Source organism: Amblyomma mixtum, chromosome 2 (genome assembly GCF_055824585.1).
Source record: "Amblyomma mixtum isolate Tamu chromosome 2, ASM5582458v1, whole genome shotgun sequence".
In the NCBI taxonomy this organism is placed as follows: Eukaryota; Metazoa; Arthropoda; class Arachnida; order Ixodida; family Ixodidae; genus Amblyomma; species Amblyomma mixtum.
The window spans coordinates 209400777-209420053 of record NC_143013.1 but is presented as its reverse complement, the minus strand read 5'-3'; the positions used below and the strand labels follow the sequence as shown (position 1 = coordinate 209420053).

The 19277-nt window shown below is 47.4% G+C and overlaps 2 protein-coding genes across 7 annotated transcripts in view; both read left to right on the top strand.

The window, feature by feature from the left end:
• Nf1 (neurofibromin 1) overlaps window positions 1–5768 on the top strand; it is an 82211-nt gene extending 76443 nt beyond the window's left edge. For 4 of the 5 annotated variants that reach the window (XM_089573037.1, XM_089573035.1, XM_089573036.1 and 1 more), the window contains exon 48: window positions 173–5768. In XM_089573037.1, coding sequence (XP_089429163.1) covers window positions 173–517 — 345 coding nt within the window. In that variant the 3' untranslated portion in view covers window positions 518–5768. The remainder of the gene's footprint in view (window positions 1–172) is intronic. The other variant, XM_089573034.1, reaches the window with a different exon arrangement.
• A 2869-nt stretch (window positions 5769–8637) lies between these two features.
• LOC149362432 (protein spinster homolog 3-like) overlaps window positions 8638–19277 on the top strand; it is a 73441-nt gene continuing 62801 nt past the window's right edge. For both annotated transcript variants that reach the window (XM_089573032.1, XM_089573031.1), the window contains exon 1: window positions 8638–9117. In XM_089573032.1, the coding sequence (XP_089429158.1) occupies window positions 8871–9117 (247 nt within the window). In that variant the 5' untranslated portion in view covers window positions 8638–8870. The remainder of the gene's footprint in view (window positions 9118–19277) is intronic.

Genomic DNA, 19277 nt, shown 5'->3' with positions numbered 1-19277 from the left:
ATTGTGATTTTCCATGATGCAGTGCCTTCGGACCAAGTAGAGTAATCCCCGAGTAAAGAATAAACTGTTAGACTCGTGGTGCATGATGCCACGTGCTCTCTCTCGCTCTCTCTCGTGTGCTGTTCAGTGCAACTGTCTCCTCTTCCCTTGCCCTCCCACTCCCGTCCTAAAGCAGAGCCAGACTAACCTGGACAATGCGGAGCTGTTTGTCAACTGCCTGGAAGCCATGGTGGAGACCTGCCTGCCCGCGGACGAGGGCGAGCTCAGCCAGTACCCGAGCTCGCTGTCCGTGGCCTCGGCCATCAACCTGTCTTCGTCCATGAGCAGCCTGACGCTGGCGTCACCCACCGACAAGGACGGGGCCTGCTCCGACGGGGGTGGTGCGCCGACACCGGGGTCGGGGGCTCCGCCGGACCGCGCCCGCTCGGCGTCCCAGCTCTCCAAGCAGCGCAGCTTCAAGTGCAAGAACCCCGGCGGAGGTCCGGGAGCACCCAAGAGCGGCCGCACTTCCCACTGAGGAGTCCGTCTTCTGCGCCATCACCTCGCCTGCAGCGAGGCTGGATCCGATGTGAATTCTCCGTCACAGACACTTCTTCGTGCAATGCTGGGCAGAGCAGTTCCGACGTGCACTGATGTAGCAGCCTCGGCCTGCACGTTTCTGGGATGTGGGATCAACGTTGCCACCCGCGTCTCCTACGAAGCGTCACCAGCTCCACAATGCTTCAAGACCAAGTCACTTTTACCCTACGGCTTTACAGCAGGGCCATCTGCCTGCAACGACCTTCAATCTAGAGTGGAATGATGGAGACTTGTGCCCTGTCTGGGACTGGGCTCCCAGTCATGATGGGCAAAGGTGGCATGACCAGGGCCAGCTTTTGGAGAGTTTCCGCCGAGCTGCGGCAGCTAACACCACCTGGTGTAACCCCGAGGCACCGCTTCGCACTGAAGACCCAGTCATGCAGTTGCAGCCATCTTGTGATTTTGCACTACTGGAGAAGGAAGCACAAATGGCCACACAGTTTCACTGGTGGCGTGGTACGGCACTCGTCCATTGCTGGAATCTCACTGCGTCATTGAGCAGTGCTGTGTCATTCCAGACTGAAGTTTGTGGCCCTTTGAGGCACGCCCCTGAGCTCCACCTTGGAAAGGGGTACCCTCGAGCTCCTGGCAAGGTTGCGCAGTTTCCAGAAGTTGAAGGTAACTTTCCAAATGCCTCGTGTGCGCAGTGCACCCCCTTTGAAGAAAATAGGAGAGTGCCTTCGTGTATGTGTCCTCCATGCTACAGAAGTACTCAGATGTGAGCGACCCTAACACTGATTCACCATTGGGAAGTTGATCACTTGATGGGTGGCACTCTACGTGTCTGTGCTCACAGCCTGTCGCCCTTATATTTACCTCTGCTGTGCTTCTGTTGCACCCTTGGGTTCTTCTAGTGCACCCACGAGCCATGGCAGCCAGCCCTGGGTCAGCGTACAATATGTGGAGCACGGTAACTTGGGGTGTCACAGGACGTGTCGCTGGAGACTTAAGACCTTGCTTACAGGGTTAATCTGCAGGACAATCTCTCTCTGCAGATGCTTTCCACCTGCGTTTCTCTTCTTTTTTTTTTCTTTAGTCTTGTCACACAGGCGGCAGGGGAACTGTGCAGCCCGTGAGCTTAGGTTGTTACATGTGCGATCACACTTTCAAGAGCTGCGCTGTTGGAACGGGCGGCATAAGAATCAACAGCCCAACTGCCTGCTCTTGAACGAGTGTCACGATTGAAATCGCCAAAGTGCAACGTGCCATTCTTGGTTCCTGGGCGTCCTTCACAACAAGGAATGGTCTGTCGGGTAATACTCAGTTGGCCCCTGTGGTGTGGTCTGTGGATTTTCACACTGCTTTTGATGTCGGTGCAGGGGGCTGCTGCGACTAGTGGCAATGCTCTGGACATTCCAGGGCATTTTGTTGGAACGCCGGCATCGGCGCAAGGCTTTCTTTCCTATACCGGGGCCCTGTATTGACAGCGCACTGATTTCAGTGGCTCCGGAGGTTCCGGAGATTTGAAGCAAGGCTGTGGTTATATCAGAATGCTAGGTCAGCATGAAATCTCAGCTCGACGAGAGATGATGCGCACGGATGGTCATTCGTATCAGTTGGATGTCCTCTGCAGCTTACCATGTTCCTGTCAACTCCTGTTGTGACGCTTGAAAAAGTCGTATTAGCAGAGCTTGAATAGATGTGGTTTGTGGCCAAGGTCAGGGTCACTTCCAAGGTTGTGAGTCTCTTGTCACACCTCTGCATCCAGTGCTACCGTATGCACTGTAGAGGCATGGTGATAAAGGGGGCTGTGTTATCGATTTCGTTAGATGCGATTCTCATCTCTTTCGTCGGCATGTTGTTGCAGGCGTCACTGCTTTCCTGTTGTTGTGAGGTGCTGTCGTTATGTTCAGTGCAAACTCTAGCTGCTGTGCGAACACCAAAGAGGACCTCTTATTGGAGCCGTGTCTTGCAATTGGGGGGGTGAGGCCTGAGTCCTAAGTAATGCCCCTGCCGTTAGCAGTCATGGTCAGTTTGAAGGGCACGACGTTGGATTGGGGTGCCCATTCTTTTCAAGTTTGCGTCATGGGGGATCAAAGATGTTTTGTGTCGGCTGGAATCAAAGTGATGGGCCATTTCGCTGTGCCAGTTCACACAAGTCGGCTCTGAAGCACAAGCTTGAATCCTTTAGGCCTAGCTGTGTGCCGCTTTGGTACATGTGACATGTTGGTCCAGCATGGGAACCAAGTGCAGAGGGTCGAGCTACGGGTGCTGACACATGCACGCAATGAAGCATTCTGTTCGTTTTCCCAAGATTCTTCCGACCTTGTTCTTGTTGGAGTGTTGTGTGCGGTGCAGAAACGTGACTTGTGTGGCTCTTGCTCGCCATGTGCACGTCTACCGTCTACGTCGACTGTTAGCGCGCCAAGTGGCGGGCTTAGTCGCATTCGTTTGCCGTTGTGACGGACCATTTGCTCGCTGAATGATGCAACCCCTGAGGTTGATGGTGACGACAACAAACACAAATCGAAGAGTACAAATAGTGAGGCGTTTTCATGAAACGAGGCTGTGATGTTTCATAAGTGGCATTCTCTTGTTTTTTTTTACGTTGACTCTAGCGGCCAGTGTTGTCGGTGCCGTAGGAGCGAGGGGGGGGGGGGGGGGGGGTTGAAATAGTGCGGTTGATATGCGACGATTGTGCAGCCCTCTCGTGTTACCCTACCCAGGACGAAGGCAGAGATTTGCTGGTTGCGGATTATAGGTGCGGAACACTTTGCCTGAGCGAAGATGCGATGCACTTGTGTTGTGTGCGGATGCAAAGAGGACGTGCACAGAGGGCAACAGCGTTGATGAGAGTGTCCCTTCCGCACACACTTGCATCTCGCACTGCACTCGAGGTGGTTCGCCGAGTGCGCTGTCAACGAGTGATTGTGAAAAGACCTTTTCGCCAAAGGAAGTGTGCGAGGGACAGTTAGCGGGATCTGTGGAGGTCCCCCAACGACTGGTGCGTGAGATGAGTAAGAATTGTGCCATGCGCTTCTTACACTCACCTCGGTGTTCATTCCCCCGATTTTTTTTTTATTTTGATCATTTTTTTTCGTTGTTGTTGCTGTTGTTACCACCGCGGTCATTGCCATCATTGCCGTCATCGCCATCATCACCTGGTGTGTCCTTTGCACATTGTGTGTGTGTGTGTCCTCATCCAGATTTAACCAACGGATTCTCGAGGGAGCTGTTGATTGCTCCAGTTATCGTGGAGACGGAGAAAGAATGCCCTAATTTATTGCGCGGTTCTGATTTTTACAACTTTCTACGGGAAAAAGAGGCTTGCTCCTGTAGACGAGTGTGCGTGTGTGTGTGTGATGCGTGCGTGCGTGTTTATTGTGAGACTGTGGGTCTGGTTCTCCCCATGCCTATGCTCTGCATCCTGTAGAGCCCTGTGTGAACATTACTGCTCTCTGCAGTGTTAGTACATGTGTGCGCGTGTGATCTGCGTGCATGTTGTTTTCACAATGCATTTGGCTGTGTGGAGAGAGAGAGAGAAAGGAAGAAAGAAGTGTACGCTTGACCATTTTCGTTCATTGTTTCCTCGAGAGATAACTTATTTTTCTTTTGATCTTGCAGTGTGTACGACTGTGTTGTGCCGGAATTGTCGTTCACGTGTCGTCGTGTTTTCGGCCGCCAGGTCCCGTGTGGCAGATGCGTACTGTATATTATAAAAGTCCGAGCCCTCTTTCCGTTCCCCTTCTGTCCAGCTGTTTTTGCGGTTGCATTTGAAAAACTGAGGGGTGAGGGGGAACTTGTACATCCTATCATGCATGTCTGTGCTACTAAGTGGTGTTTACAAAATCTGGTCGACAGGAACTTACATTTTTCCACTAAGAGGAATGAGAGATGACGGAGTAACCTGGGGCACACAGCATCGCAGCTATGTATCTACCTACCATGGAGTCCCGAGGAAAGTAAACTCTTTGAGGTTGGACTATGTTTATGGCATCGTACTTTGTTTAAGACAGGCCAGGGGTAGGTGCGCTTGTTTGGAGCAAAGTTTTTCAAATGTGGGTTGGCCAGCCTTTGGCAATTCAGAAAGAATGTGCCTCCTCTTGGTTTGGTTGTGGCATATTACCCTGAGCTTGCATTGAGGTGGGTTTTCCTTTAGGTGTATTTATTGAAGCTTCAGATGATGCATTCATGATGGCTTAGCAATTGTGGCACGAAGTTAATTTATTTTGTGTAGAAAAAAAGTAGAATAGGAAAAACTTGCAATGCATTTGGCACCTAGTGGTAATGTTCTTTTCATTTGTTCAAACTTTCATTTCTTTTAGTTTCGTACATGCACGGGTTATCAAAAAAATGACATCTAATCATAAAAGCGCTCCCATTTCCTAGTATCTAGTGGTTGCAACTTTGGTTGTTTGGAGAAAATTATTGGTGAAATGCCGAAAAAAATGTGTCCTTAAATAAGCAGACTAGACAAAAAGAGCGCAGCGCTTGAGCTGTTGGCTTGATTGAGCATGGTACCATTCTTTGGTGCATTGTTGTGAGTGACAGGCGGGCACTGTTGTGTGTGGGCAGTTCACGCACACTTGCGGTGGGCTGGCTCATAGCCTGTGCGCTCCTGCTTGTGGGGTGACACGTATCTCCCGCACCAATGCGGCTGACGTTACAGATCCTGTACGCTCCTTTGTTGGTTGTGTTCCTCGAGAAATGCCTGGTTCATTAGGATGTGATCTGTGGTGGAGATATAGAGCCTTGTAGCAGCCAGAAATCTTTGAGGCCCACCGCTCAATCGGTGTCAGGAGGAGGATATAAACTGCACGCTCAAACTTGCGAGGTTCCTATAAATTCGCCTTTCATTTGTTCTTTCTGTATCAATGTACTCTGCAGTGCCCCCATAGGGCACGCAGCTGAGAGAACCCTGGTGCAAATTTGGCGGGACCAGTGTGTCCCTCGTTCGCGTGGTGCGTGCCCCAGTGCATGGTCTTGCTCTGCCTACAGGGCGGGGTTTGTGCTGATGAAGTGTCTATTTTTTCTAACTGCTCTCCAGCCAGTGTCGGTTACTGTTGAGACCTCTGCCCCAAGTTGGCCAGTTGCGTATACCAAAGCCCCTCTCTCCCCTGTTCGACCCTTCTGTCGGGAACTGTGATGTGGAGCACTGCGTACCGTGTGTGGCAGCGCAGTGCACTGTCTCAGCAGCTCATGTATTGTTGAATGTATATCAGAATTAAAGTCATATCTTTTATCCATGACTACGCATGCTGAGTGAGCTTGTATGTTCACTCCCCTTCCAGCCAAGGAGCCTCCGTACAACAAGAGGCACTTGCTGCTGTTCATGAAGGGTTTCTTGAAGTGCCTGAATGCCTTCTAGGTTGTAAGCTTTGTTTAAGAGGGTAGTGGTGCCACAGCAGTATGAGTAAGCTTAGCTTACTGAAGCCACTTAATAACGCTTTGTGATAGGCCATTAGCATCCTGGGGCGTCTTGCAGTCATTGTGGCAGTGTTTGTCATTTGGAATGAATGAGCACACTTGTCAACCCTATAGGTGTCCATGCCACCTGGCTGAGTTGAAGGTCAGTTGAAGGTCATGCAGTTGAAGGTCATGGCGTGGACTTGCGCACTCCTCACAGCGAATGGTTGGAGGTTTATTGTAGTGCAGTTGACAGAGCAACACTGAAAAAAATGACCCAAGTTTTGAGTTTCTATTGTTGCCAAATTGCATAGTTGAGCGAAATTTTTGCAACGGGCCACGTAATTAACGGAGTGGTTGCGTCAGGAGTCACTCTAACACGGCAGTAAAATATCGCATTCGGGCGTGAAAGCGTACTAAGATGCAAAACATAAAGAAGCCTGCTTCTTGGGGACTTCTAGCATGTGCCGAAGGGCATGGTCGAAATAGCGCAGTGAACTCTTAAGAGTATTTATTTTTTTTGTCACTACATGCAAGGAGAAAAAACTACCTTTGATGCAGCTCCTATCTGGAGAAAACGGGAAAACTAGGTGACATTATGAACCATCGTCCCATGTGCTCTCGTTAGTACGCAACAGCAAAGTAACTTTAGGAAAAGAGCTTCCCAGTGTGTTCAATAACCATTTTATAAATATAGCCATATCTCTGTGCTCATCAGATTTAGCCAACCAATACACCTACCCCCCACCTAGTGTATGCAAATCTTTGTTTTTGTCTCCCACAGATGACAACGAGATCATATCTGTGTTCTCAGATCTTGGATGCAGTAGGGCACAAGACAAAGATGGTTTCCAAATCAAACCATTCATTTACATAATTGATCTAATAGCTCGATACTTACATCTACAACCTCTGCTTAAGTACTGGCATATTTCCTGTTCAAATGCAGATTGCTAAGGTCGTCGCAATTCACAAAGGCAGGGCCGTCTCGAATATTTCAAATTACAGGCCAATTTTTATACTGCCGATACTCTCTAAAGGTTTTGAGGTAAATAAGTTTCTCATTAAGCATTCTATACTTTCAGACAAAACATATCAACTGAGATGGCTTTAGTCAATCAAAAAGCAATAATTATTAAAGGATTTGAAGATAGGCTCCTTGTTCTTGGGATTTATATCAATTTCACTAAAGCATTTAATTTAATAAATCATAATCTCTTACTAAAAAAGCTAGACCATTATGGTATTAGTGGTTCCAGTCCTTCCTTAATAGACTCCTGCCTGAAACACCATAAACAATTAGTTTTCATAACAGTGTTTTGTCAACTACCGAGGCATTCAATTCTGGAGTCCCACAGGGCAGCATTTTGGGCTCTCTTCTATTCATGCTGTATATAAATGACTTACTTTCTGTTCCCATTTCAGTAAATCTCATTGCATTTGCCAATGATGTAACAATGCTTATCAAAGGTAAGAATGTAAATGAATTAATGAAATGCGGCAATGAATTTCTGAAACACTTGCTAAATTGGTCCTGAGCTAATTATTTACAAGTTCACACAACTAAAACAACAGGCATAATCTTCCACGCTAAAAACAAACAAATTGAACGCGACACAGAGCTTTTGGTTGGGGCAAGCAAAATTCAAGTTGTCTCTACCATAAAATGTCTAGGTGTTACCTTCTCTGAGACTTTAAACTGGGATGTGCAGACTGACAATGTTGGTAAGAAAATCGACAAAGTAAATGGAATCATATGTCTCAAATAGGCTCAATTTACTAACTAAAATTAAACTCTTGATATACAATGCCTTTCTACTTCAATCTCTCACATATTGTTTCATTTCCTGCGGTACTACCACAAAACAAAATATATATAAAAAAATAGTCCTCACGCAAAAGTGCACAATGAAGCTGTTGGCTAACATATGGTACTCACACAGAGAATCTTTTTGTCAATTTTGGTGTTATGAAGACTACACCCCTGTGTGCCTTTCGGCGTATGGTGTAATAACTCCGTTATTCAAATGCTTCACATGATCTGTTATACTCCTACTTTTAACGTACGGCAGCATAGTTCTCGGTCATTACCATATTTCTGCACTAATTATTATGCACAGTCAATATCATGCAAATTAACAATACTCCCTACTGCCCTCGAAGACAAAATGCTGAAAAATACTTCTAGAAAACCCCTTATTTCTGCACTTCGTTTTCTTCACCGGTCTAATCAACTGTGATTTCATGACATGTACTGATTGTTGAATTTGCTTCCCCGTAGGCCTCCAAGCTGCACAATGCAGCTGTCAGTGCACGTTTAAGAACCCCGGTGGTCGAAATTTCCGGAGCCCTTCACTACGGCGCCTCTCATAGCCTGAGTCGCTTTGGGACGTTAAACCCCCATAGACCATAAACCTCCAACGGTAGCATCAGGCGTTAGTTGTCGCAAATCGTAACGCAACGTTCAACGCGCCCTTGACTCGGTCAAGCGAAACCGTAAGTGTTTATATTTCATTGTTCAGGCCCAACTTTCTATCAGATAAATATCAATTTTGCATAAGTTGATCTTGACTATAAGAATATAAGTCAGAGTAATTAACAATTTTTTTAAATTCCTCATTTTAGATTTTGGTAACATAGAAAATGATCTTTTGCAAAGTCGTAGCCAAACGTAGCCGGTGCGAGACGTAAATCGAGACAATTCGAGCAGCGATCGCAGCGATCCGCAGCGATCGTCATTCGGTTGCTGGTTGCCGCTCGTGTTGTAGTGTACGCGGCAGCGGAGTGCCAGTGTCACCGTGCCGCAGTCGTCGTCGTCAGCGCTAGACGAGCATGACAACCAGCGCAAGCAACCAGCGACTTTGATGTGAGCGCTGCTGGCTTCGACGTAAAAAGTACAACGTGTCGGTGGTGCTGGTGGTGCTGTACGCGCGAGGTCCCCGTAGATGTTGGCACTGCGGTCGAGGGACCCGTTGGAATCGCTGCCAGAGGCACCGTGGCCAGAGGTGATGATTCCGACCGAGGACGACAGAGTTTCTCGCGAGATCGACGCGCCAGAGTCACCGGCGCCGGCTGCTGCATCCACCGCTAGCGCCGTATCCGAACGTTGGCGCCCCTTCTTCGAGTATGCGTCCGTCGGTATATTGTTCTTCATCAACCTCATCAACTACATGGACAGGTACACGGTGGCAGGTGAGTCTGTGCCAGTGCTTGCAGTCAATTCGCGGGCATACCTCTCGCGAGGCCATGCTTTACTTACTGCACGGATTTAAGTCGCGCTAAACGTGCTGCTTGGGAGCCGGCCGACTTTTCCCTGTCGGCTGTGCCCGGCTGGACGTCGCACAACGCATTCCACCAAGTAAAGCTGCGGATTTCCTTTTCTTACCACAGTGTGTATGTTTACTAGTGCGGGAACTGGAGTGTTCGGTGGTGGTCTTGCAGGAAATGGCACCGCTTCGCAGGGTGCCCCGCAGTAGCCTTGCAAGTTTGCACCGCCTCTTGAAACTCGATGCCTGCCCAAACCAAGGCATGGAGAAACCTCGAGTCGAGAAAATTCAGCGGGGCACCGTGATTAATACAATTCGATGGAGGCGAAATTCTAGATGCCCGTGTACTGTGCGATGTCTGTGCACGTTAAAGAGCCCCCAGGTGGTCGAAATTTCCGGAGCCCTTCACTACGGCGTCCCTCTTAGCCCGAGTCGCTTTGGGACGTTAAACCCCAATAAACCAAACTAAAGTTAACGCACCCTTGCGTGCCAGAAATACAACCGGGCTAGGAGGCACGAATTGTTGGAGGATAGCGGACTAAACTTTTTATCGCACTTAAATCTTGGTGCGCGGGATATTTTTTTTTTTTGGTTAAATTTTTGCTTCAGGGTGACAGACTTCAACAGACAGGGTTTCAAGAAAATGCTCTCCTGTACAGTTCAGTCCGATTTTAACAAGCCGACCGCATGTAGTCGAGAAACACGAAAACGCGCTTTCGCGCGTATTTTGTCATGTGTTTTCTTCGCGCCCTTCGCTTCAAGAAAATGCTCTGACCTGCCAAACAATCTGCCGTTCTGAACGAACTGCAGTTCGGTCTTTTAGAGAATAAGTTGGTTGTTTTGCGCCCCGTGCGGTTTTGTAGCGGAGGCTTTGCGCATTTCTCGGACGTCTTTGGAGCAATGGAGAACCTTCTCCGTTTCCTGCTGAGAGTCAGCTGATTGCCATAGGAGGTTGACGGCACTTCGAGATCGCCGTTTAGCAGTGAACACACAGGTTGTGGTAGCGTATGAAGCGTCATCTTTTGACGCCTGTTCCTCGCTACAGCAAACACACCCCAAACCAGGTCGCCAGGTAAGGGATAAGGGAAATAGGTTTGTAAGAAGCAGGGTTCCAAGCTGGTGGGTACTGTTAGGACAGAATTTGTAGAGTCCGTACTATCCTTCGTGCCTGACAAGATCAGCTAGGCCAGCGTAGGGGAGCGGCTTCTAGGCGCTGGTGCTCGACGCCTGCTGAAAAGAACAATGTCTACCGTATTTACTCGCATAATGGACGCACCCTTCCCCATCCGACCAGTTTCACTGTTCAAGAAGTAAATTCAGGACCGCCGAACAGAATTTCTCCGTTAAAAGCAATAGACCGTTAAAGCATTTCTTGCTACTTAAACAGCAAACTTATGACCAGAATTTTTGTATCTATGGTTTGTTTGGTTGGTTTATTGGGGTTTAACTTCCCAATGCGACTCGGGCTATGATAGACGCCGTAGTGGAGGGCTCCGGAAATTTCGGCCACCTGGGGTTCTACGTGCACTGCCATTGCACGGTACACGGGCCTCTAGAATTTCGCCTGTATCGAAATTCGGCCGCCGCGATACAGTTCAACATTAAAAAGCTGATTTCGTTCACTGTTGTTATTGGTCAGCGGGGTAATACAGGACGCCGACGGTGTCCCATGAATTGCTGTTTTTTTTTTGTATCCTACTGGTGATGATAGTGAATGCTAGCAGGCGCACATTTTTGAACCACCTATAGCAACTGCGCAGTTCTACAAAGCTCCATCTGTCCTATGCCAAGGCGGCTATACCTCATCCTGGGAAAGGAACAACCGTAAGAATGTTGCGCGAGGAAACGAAAAGCTAGCATGACCATGCCTGGTCACGAAGGGTTTATTTCTGATCTGCCTTGTGGTTTCGCGTTGTATGATGCGCGATTCGGTAGAGTGGAATAACTCTAGTTGCTCTTTCTTTGGACGTCATTATGGACCTTTTGGGAGTTACACGTGCGGGTTTACGCATGCTTTCGAGCGCGGAAACCCTATTGAAGAGTGGAAGAGTACGTTTTATTTTGTTTACAAAGTGAAGCATTTGTACGACCAGCCTACCGTTTTTGCCCCTTCAGTTTCTTTTTTTTCTGAACATTTTACCTAGCGCGATAAGCGCACCCTCCAAATTTTCAGAGAACCCTTTGGAAAAACAATGCGTGCGTTATGCGAGTAAATACGGTACTTTTGTGATCGGATGCTTTTTTTTTTTTGCGCACTCCAGCCACAATTTCGACGAGCGCGATAACCTTCCCGAGTCCAAGGTCCGTGTGTGTTAGTTACGTCACTGACGCTGAAGAGCACGGAGATTATCTCGTCTGCACACATTTAAGGTTTGCTGAGTGGATTTGCTGTGGTCTGACTGACTGTGGTCTTCACCGATATGCGCGCAGCAGCTTCCAGGGACGACGTCATAGCGGCCGCCATGCTGTGGGCTAAGCGCGCAACGAAAATCTGCGTCGGTCTGATTTACCTATCGCCACCTGTTTCGATGCTCAGCTAAGTGGTTGTTTGGGCGTGTTGGTAAAGGCTTGGGCCGCGTGAATATACAACAGGCTCTACCAACAAAAGAAAACGAAGATACATGCTAACCTCAAGGAGCATCATAACAATGTACATGAAAAGGTGAAAGGTTTGCTTTGGTTTTATGGGGTTTAACGTTCCAAAGCGACTCAGGCTATGAGGGACGTTAAAGAACGGTGAAAGGACACCCTGGGATGCACTGCAGGGATTGCGACTGCAAAACATGCAGGCCATACTTTGTGGAAACGAAAGTGATAAGCAGACGCAACAATCAGCTAACTCGCGAAATTCTCGAAGCTGCAGGAATCGCAAGGGCAAAGGAAACGTGTCAGCAGCCGCTCTGTGGCAAAGTGAACTAAGGCCACAACTAAATCACGCCGCTGTTGTCGCCATCGACATTTGTTAGTATGTATCTTCACTTGTGATTGTCGATACGTTTTCTTTTGTTGGTTAAACCTGGTATACAGGGTGTTTCACCTAATATTTTACACAATTTTTAAAAATAGGCCTTTCTGAGTTTGAAGAACACTTTTTCGGCATAGCATTGTCAGTGGTGTAGTACACCAGAATACTGCTAAGACGTGCTAACTAGCAGGCCGGTTAACTGTGAATGAATAGTCAACTTTCTAACTATTACTGTTAGCGTCCTTAATTATTGAGAGGATTAGAGGCCTGTAGCCCACCGTAAATGATATCCATATCAGTTTTTAGAATTGCAAAAACGCAGTTACCCTCGGTGCTGTGATCCAACAAATTTTGGCTACATCGCGCCAAAATAAGTGCGCTTTCGAGGAACTTGCAGGCAAAGCAACCTCTCCAATGCAAGCAACTCGTCGAAATGGCCGGAATTGGTTGGGCCCCAGCGCCAAGGGTAACTGCATTTTTCAAATACTAATAACTCGTATGCATATTGCATAAGGTGGACTACAGGCCTGTCAATAATTAAGGAGTCTAGCAGTAATAGTTAAAAAGTGAACTATTCAGTATTATAGTATGATACAACTTAAAAAAAAAAACAGCAGTTGCTGACACTGGGCCGTGGTCTGCGGCGTCCTGTATTACTCTGCTGGCCAATCGCAACTGTAAACGAAATCAGCTTTTTAATGGTTTACTATATCAAACAATCCACGTATCAAAATTGTTGAGCTCATAATTTTTTTCTTGTGCTAAGCTTCTTGTTTACGTAACAAGAAACGTTTAAGCAGTGCACTACTTTTTCGTCGCGGAGGAATTCTGTGCGCGGAGGCTGAATGTGGGCGGAGCTTCACTGCAGACTTAACTTGCATCCGACTATAGTTAACCTGCCTGCTAGTTAGCACGTCTTAGCTGTATTCTGATGTACTACACAGCTAACAATGCTATGCCGAAAAAACCGCTCTTCCAACCCAAAAAGCCTATATTTAAAAATTGTGTAAACTATTAGGTGGAATACCCTGTATATTTCCGTGGGCCAAGCAGTAAACTTCGGTTGTATGTGAGCGCTCGTCCTTGTGCTTCCTCCTTCGTCCCAGTTTCAAATCACGTTGTATTACTCAAAAGTCATTTGTTAGTTTTTCTTTGTTACGCGATAGTATATAAGGAGTTCGTCGGCCAAAAAGTCTGCGTGGATTGTCACACTCGGTCAGGGCATCGAAAAAGAAGCACACACAGAGAAAGGAACAGAATGAGCCGGATTCGAACCCGCACGAACATAGCAGTTTATATAGCTGGCCGTTCATCCCGCGTGTTAAACGGCCTATCTTCTCGCGCCGTGCTTCGGATGTCTTCGTCATCTTCCGTCCGTGCGGAAGTCAGTGAATGAAAAAAAAAAAAAATGGTGCCCAGGCTTAGCTTGGTTAAGCCAAGAATGCGTTGCATATTGCGCGGTCTTTTTGCGCGAGGTATTGCTTGGCGGCACTCGATTTTCTCAGCAGCTTTTCCTCCTTGACGTATGGACGGACGGACGGACGGACGGGAGCGCCCCCTTTGAAACGGGGCGGTGGCAACCGCCACCACGCTCAGCCGTCTATTTTTTTTCTTTCTTGTTCCTGTTTTTCCTTTTCTTCTTTTTTTTTTCACGTGGTTTGGTGGCTGCCCGGCCGCGCCCAAGGGCTGAACTGAGTGATTGCAATATGCTACGCATAAAAAAAAAAAAAACAGCACGCGGGTGCTTGCACGCGTGTAAGCCGAGATTAATCAATTAATTAATCAATCAATACTTTATTCAACATCACCAGGATGTTGTGTGCGCCGGCAAAAAGCCAGTGATGAGGCTTGACGAGGTCGACGCACCCTACAGAGGCAGCATGGTAGTGGCACACAAAAAAACACAAAAAAAACAAGTTCATACAAAGAAGAGCATGGATCAACATTCGAACATTGAGGGCATGAGGTAGTACAGTTATCAGTCAGTTGTTCGTCAACTCCGATTCATCATTTAATAAATGTGGGAGAGTGAAACGCAACATTTGACAGCCATAATTTGGGCGCGTCCTAGGTAACAACCATTTCAAGCTTGTTCTAGTTGAATACGTAGAATGTTTACACTGTAATCTTGACAGATGTAACATAAAACAGTTGTTTTTAATGACGCTTGCCTTGTATCGTTTGCGAAGTAACGTTTTGTATAACTGAGGAAGTGGGATGATGCCTAGTTCTTCAAAAATTGGTGCAGAATGTTCGAGTCGAGGAGCGTTCACAATATTTCTAACAGCTTTCTTTTGTAAGCGATGCAAGCGGTTGATGTTAGTGAAAGATGTGGTACCCCAGACCAGTAAACAGTAATCAACAACAGAAGAAAAAAGTGCATTACACAGCATTCGCTTTATATGCTTTGGCATAAAATATCTCAGTCGACATAAAATGCCAACGGCCTTAGACAGTTTGTTAACCACAAGGTCGACGTGATCGTTCCAGGTCAAATTTTCATTAAAAAGAACACCAAGACTTTTGACAGTTGGAACTAACTGAATGGTTTTGAATAGCGTTCCATTCAAAACCGCCTTTGAAGACCATCTGTGTTCATATTAACTCTTTTGTTTGCCCACCCCTCATGTAATGTCCCCTGTGGACTCTTGAGGAAACAATAAATAAATCCCATCCTAAGAAAAAGTGGTGGCAGTAAAGTCAGTTTATTGCGGGGTCTAAAAAGCACTGCTTTTGTTTTTTCAGTGTTTATTTTTAAGGAGTTACTTTTGGACCATTCATGTAGAGAGTGTAAGCAATCTTCTGCTTGTTGCTCAAGATCTACCAAGTTTGCGGCTCTGAAAAATAAGGAAGTGTCATCTGCGTAAATGACATATAACTTGGATGATTGTTTATGCAGACGATGTCATTGATGTAAAGGAGGAAAAGCAGGGGCCCCAGTATACTACCTTGTGGAACGCCTGAAGAGATATGCAAGGCGTCTGATAAATAATTGTTTATTATCACCTGTTGCACGCGAAAGCCTAGATAAGATTGAATTTTTTCTTTAGGGAACGAAACAGCGCAACTAAAACGAAGGACCAAGAAAAAGAGAGACACGAACACGCGCTGACTTAAAACTGACTGTTTTAATCGGAAAACCACATATAAATATAAACCACATATCTCTAATCGCTGCGTCACAGGCTCACTTCGTCATCGCAAACCACTAACATAAAAAGAAAGGAAAAACCATTGGCGAAAGGTAAGCACCTACAGGCTCCCACGCTTTTCCAACAGATATATCTCGCGCTTAGACAAGGCTATCGAAGTGCTGCTCACACATGAGTCACCTTCTGTGCAGATATGATACGCCTCTACTACTTCCCGTACCAGTTGTTCTTTATGGCGATACAGCACAACAGTGTTGTCAAAGTACGGAGTGCATAGGCAGGATTTGCAATGTGCAGCCAGTTTTGACGAACCGGAGCCACGCAAAGAATTAGCGTGTTCCAAAAGGCGTTCGTTGAGGCACCTGCCTGTTTGACCCACGTAGATTGAATTGAATTGAAAGATTGAATTATTTGAAGAAACTTGCCGCGGAAACCATAGTGCTCGAGCTTAGCTAACATTATTTTATGATTGATGCGATCGAAAGCTTTAGAAAAATCGATGAAAATGCTATAGCGTAAGTAGTTTCAGCTCAAATGATTCTAAAATAAGTTCTTTTTGGGTTAAGAGCGCGGTTTCAGTAGAAAAATTTTTTCGAAAGCCATGCTGGCTCGGATTAATAATGTTATGTTTGCTGCAAAAACCGTTTATTCGTTTATACAGTATCTTTTCTAGACATTTTGAGAAAACAGGTAGAATAGAGATAGGTCGATAGTTTGACAGTTGATGTTTGTCTCCACCTTTGTGAATAACCGCAACTTTCGCAATCTGCATTCTTTTGGGGAACACTGCTTGCTGTATGCAGCAGTTAAAAATATATTCCAGCACTGGACTAACGATATCGGCTACATGTTTAACTGGTAACATTTTCAGGCCGTCAATATCCTGTGCCTTACTGTTGGGTAAGGTCAGGAGATCATTTCTGATTTCATTTGCGTCAGTAGGTGACAGCAATGCACTAGAAACAACCCTATCGTCCAGGCATTGCACACTCATTACATTCCCATTTTGAGCTGCCTGAGACACAAAGTAACTGTTGAAAGTGTCTGCTAACGCCTTCCCATTCACATTTTTGTTGTCGACCAAAATTTCGGACACGCCACTAGGAGTTATACCTCGATTTAAAATTTGATTAATGTTGCGCTACACAAGATAAGCCCTTTTAAGCTAGTCATCGTTGAACAGTTTTTCTATGTACTCTTTTTTCGCACGACGAAGGAAGGAAGTAACTTGGTTCCGGTATGTTTTAAATTGTTGAAGGTCATCCAGTGACCTAGTTTGGACAAAGCGGTTGTACATGTCTGTTTTCCTTTTTATCATATTTAGGCATGCTGTGGTTGTCCACGGTTTTCGTGCTTTCCGGGGTTTTTGGAAGGTTTCGTAAAGAAAGTTTTCTTCATATTTAGACTTAAATATTGTAATGAACGCATTATAGGCATTATTAGGATCGGTTTCATTGACAACGACACTCCAGTCAATATTTTCAAGTGCAACACGAAAGTGATTTAATGTGGTAGGATTAATGCGCCGGTATTTCATTACAGGGGAAATAAATTGTTTTTTAGACGTTAAAGAATCGACTGTCAGGTATATGGGCAGGGGGTCGCTGATATGAGCAGTAATAACCCCTGATTTCAAACAATCAGCTGGAAGGTTGGTGAAAAAGACGTCGATTGCCGTCGCTGCCTGCAACCGAGTGGGCTCTTTTATAACCGAAATAAAACTATTGCACTGCAATATGGACTCAATTTCTAGTTTGTTGGTAGAATATGAGAGCAAATCTACATTGATAGAACTTGTGGCCGCTTGACTGCAAGAAAAAAAAAAGCGCTTCGAAGCGCCATCTCGCAAGCATCCAGCAAATAGCGCGGAACGGCGGCAGCTTTTAACCAACAGAGTAAATTATCATTGTTGCGCACTAACTCGAAGCTATATTGCATTGAGGTTGGCCGGGTGCTCAGCGTCCCTGATTTTTTTGAAAATTCCCGGCTGCCTGCAGCGCGTTGATTGAGAGCATTGTGATTGCGAAGCCGTTCTGCCACTATCGCAGATGTTCGCACAAAGGGGGGGATGCTGTAAAAAAAAAAGAAAGCCATAACGAAGGGACTCCGTTGTAGCTTGTCGCTGCCGAGCCACTGCGCGACTCGATCGCGCCAGTCTCGATTGAAAAGGCAGTTTCCCCCGAAAGCGCGAAAAAAATGTATCACGTTACGACTTCCGGCAGGAAATCGTTAAAAAAAATAGAGGGAAAACGAAGACGGTGCGCGGAGTGGTTTGCTGGAATCTAGCGTAATGTTGGAGACGGGCCGCGCAGACGCGATTGCGTTGTTGTCTCACCCGTCGCTGTGTATGCACCCATTTGTACGTTTCTGTCCTTCCGGTGGCAAGACGCGAGCGCCCGTTCCTCGTCGGATTCCTTTTCCTGTCCCCCACCCACGCGATAAGTTCCTCGCTTCGCGGATGACGCTAAGAATTGCGGCACCACGTCATCTCCCGTCCTTGATGCAATCGCGGGCCCCCAGAAAGTAGGGATGTTAGCACTCATCGAAGACGGCACAGTTCCTTGTCGTCAACTGCGTCTGTTTCGAACGAAATATATGTGTCGAACATGTGGCAGCTTCGATGCGAGATCTCGCATTTTATCGAAGACTGGAGATAATATACGGTCGTAATGACGTGCATGATTCGGCACCCCTCGAATTAAGCTCGTTTACAAATGGGGGTGGGGGGAGGGGGTCTTTTTCGAAATCGAGCTCAGCCTGCCACCCTCTTTACACCCTAAAAAGGGATGTTGCGAGGTACGGGCTGTGAACTCGGTGAAGGCTAGGAAATGGGTCTTTATTAAAAGAATTTGACCCAAAAGAGAAGAGGGCCCCAGTCCCTTGGAAAGTACAGACTGGCTCCCCGAGCAGCTGCTGTCTTCGGCTGCTGGAGGAGGACTCCCTTTGTCCGTTGACGGTCGAGTTTTCGAACGCCGTGGCCACGCGACCAAGCCGCGGTTCTCGGAAGAAAGCGTCCTTGGGAGCCGAATCCAGACCACCCCGAGTTCCGATGCGAGAGGAGAGGGGACAGCCGTGACCCTCACAAGCATGTCAAGTGTGGGGGGGGTGCGTCTTCGGCTGAACATGAGCCCCGCGTCCGCGACGAGGGCGGCACCCTGCGGCGCGGAGGGTAGGCCAGAACGCTCGCGGCACAAACAGTGTGCAAGTGTGCAGTGTTTCGTTGAGCATGCACCGCCAAGTGCCCCCCTTCGATACAAAAAATTGGTGTGGTTTAGCTCTGGTTAAACCTGGTTGGTTGCGAAAGGAATACAATGCTGAAGCAGTAGAGCAACTAGATTCAGACATAGACTCTTCGTCGGTGACTTCCATGCCGAGACTCCTCGGGGAGCGCGGCACGACCGGCTCCTCCTGGCTGCGGTGGAGAGGGCAAGCTGACGTCACGCGTTGCCATAGCAACGGAGAGGCTGACGTCACACCATCTTAAAGGCCCGTTCACACTTGCCCAAAAATCCGGCGAGCGAAGCGGATTCGCTCGCCGCAAAAACAAGGACCTGTTCTCACTTGTTCACGCGCGGGCGAGGCGGATCCGCCGCGCCACTGCTGTTTCTCGCTTTTCCACACCGCGTCCATAAGCGACCGAATCCGCTTCGCTCTCCGGATTTTTGGGCAAGTGTGAACGGGCCTTTAGGCGCGGCAACGGCTCCTCGAGGAGCAAGGGGTCCACGGATCACGCGACGATTGGTTAGATTTCGCAATAAAAATTGGCTTGGGCCCCTGCCGGAAAACGTTTCGGGCTACGTGCCCGACTCGAATGGCGAATGTTCGAATCGTGACGTAGGCCGCCGGCCATTGCAGGCAGACGGGCGAACACACGCAGGGCTGCCAGCGAGCGAACAACCAGCTCCCGAGCGCAGAGGGTGTCAATTGTGGACGTCTCCGCGCGAAGTTTGTTTGTTGTTCGTCGGCTTG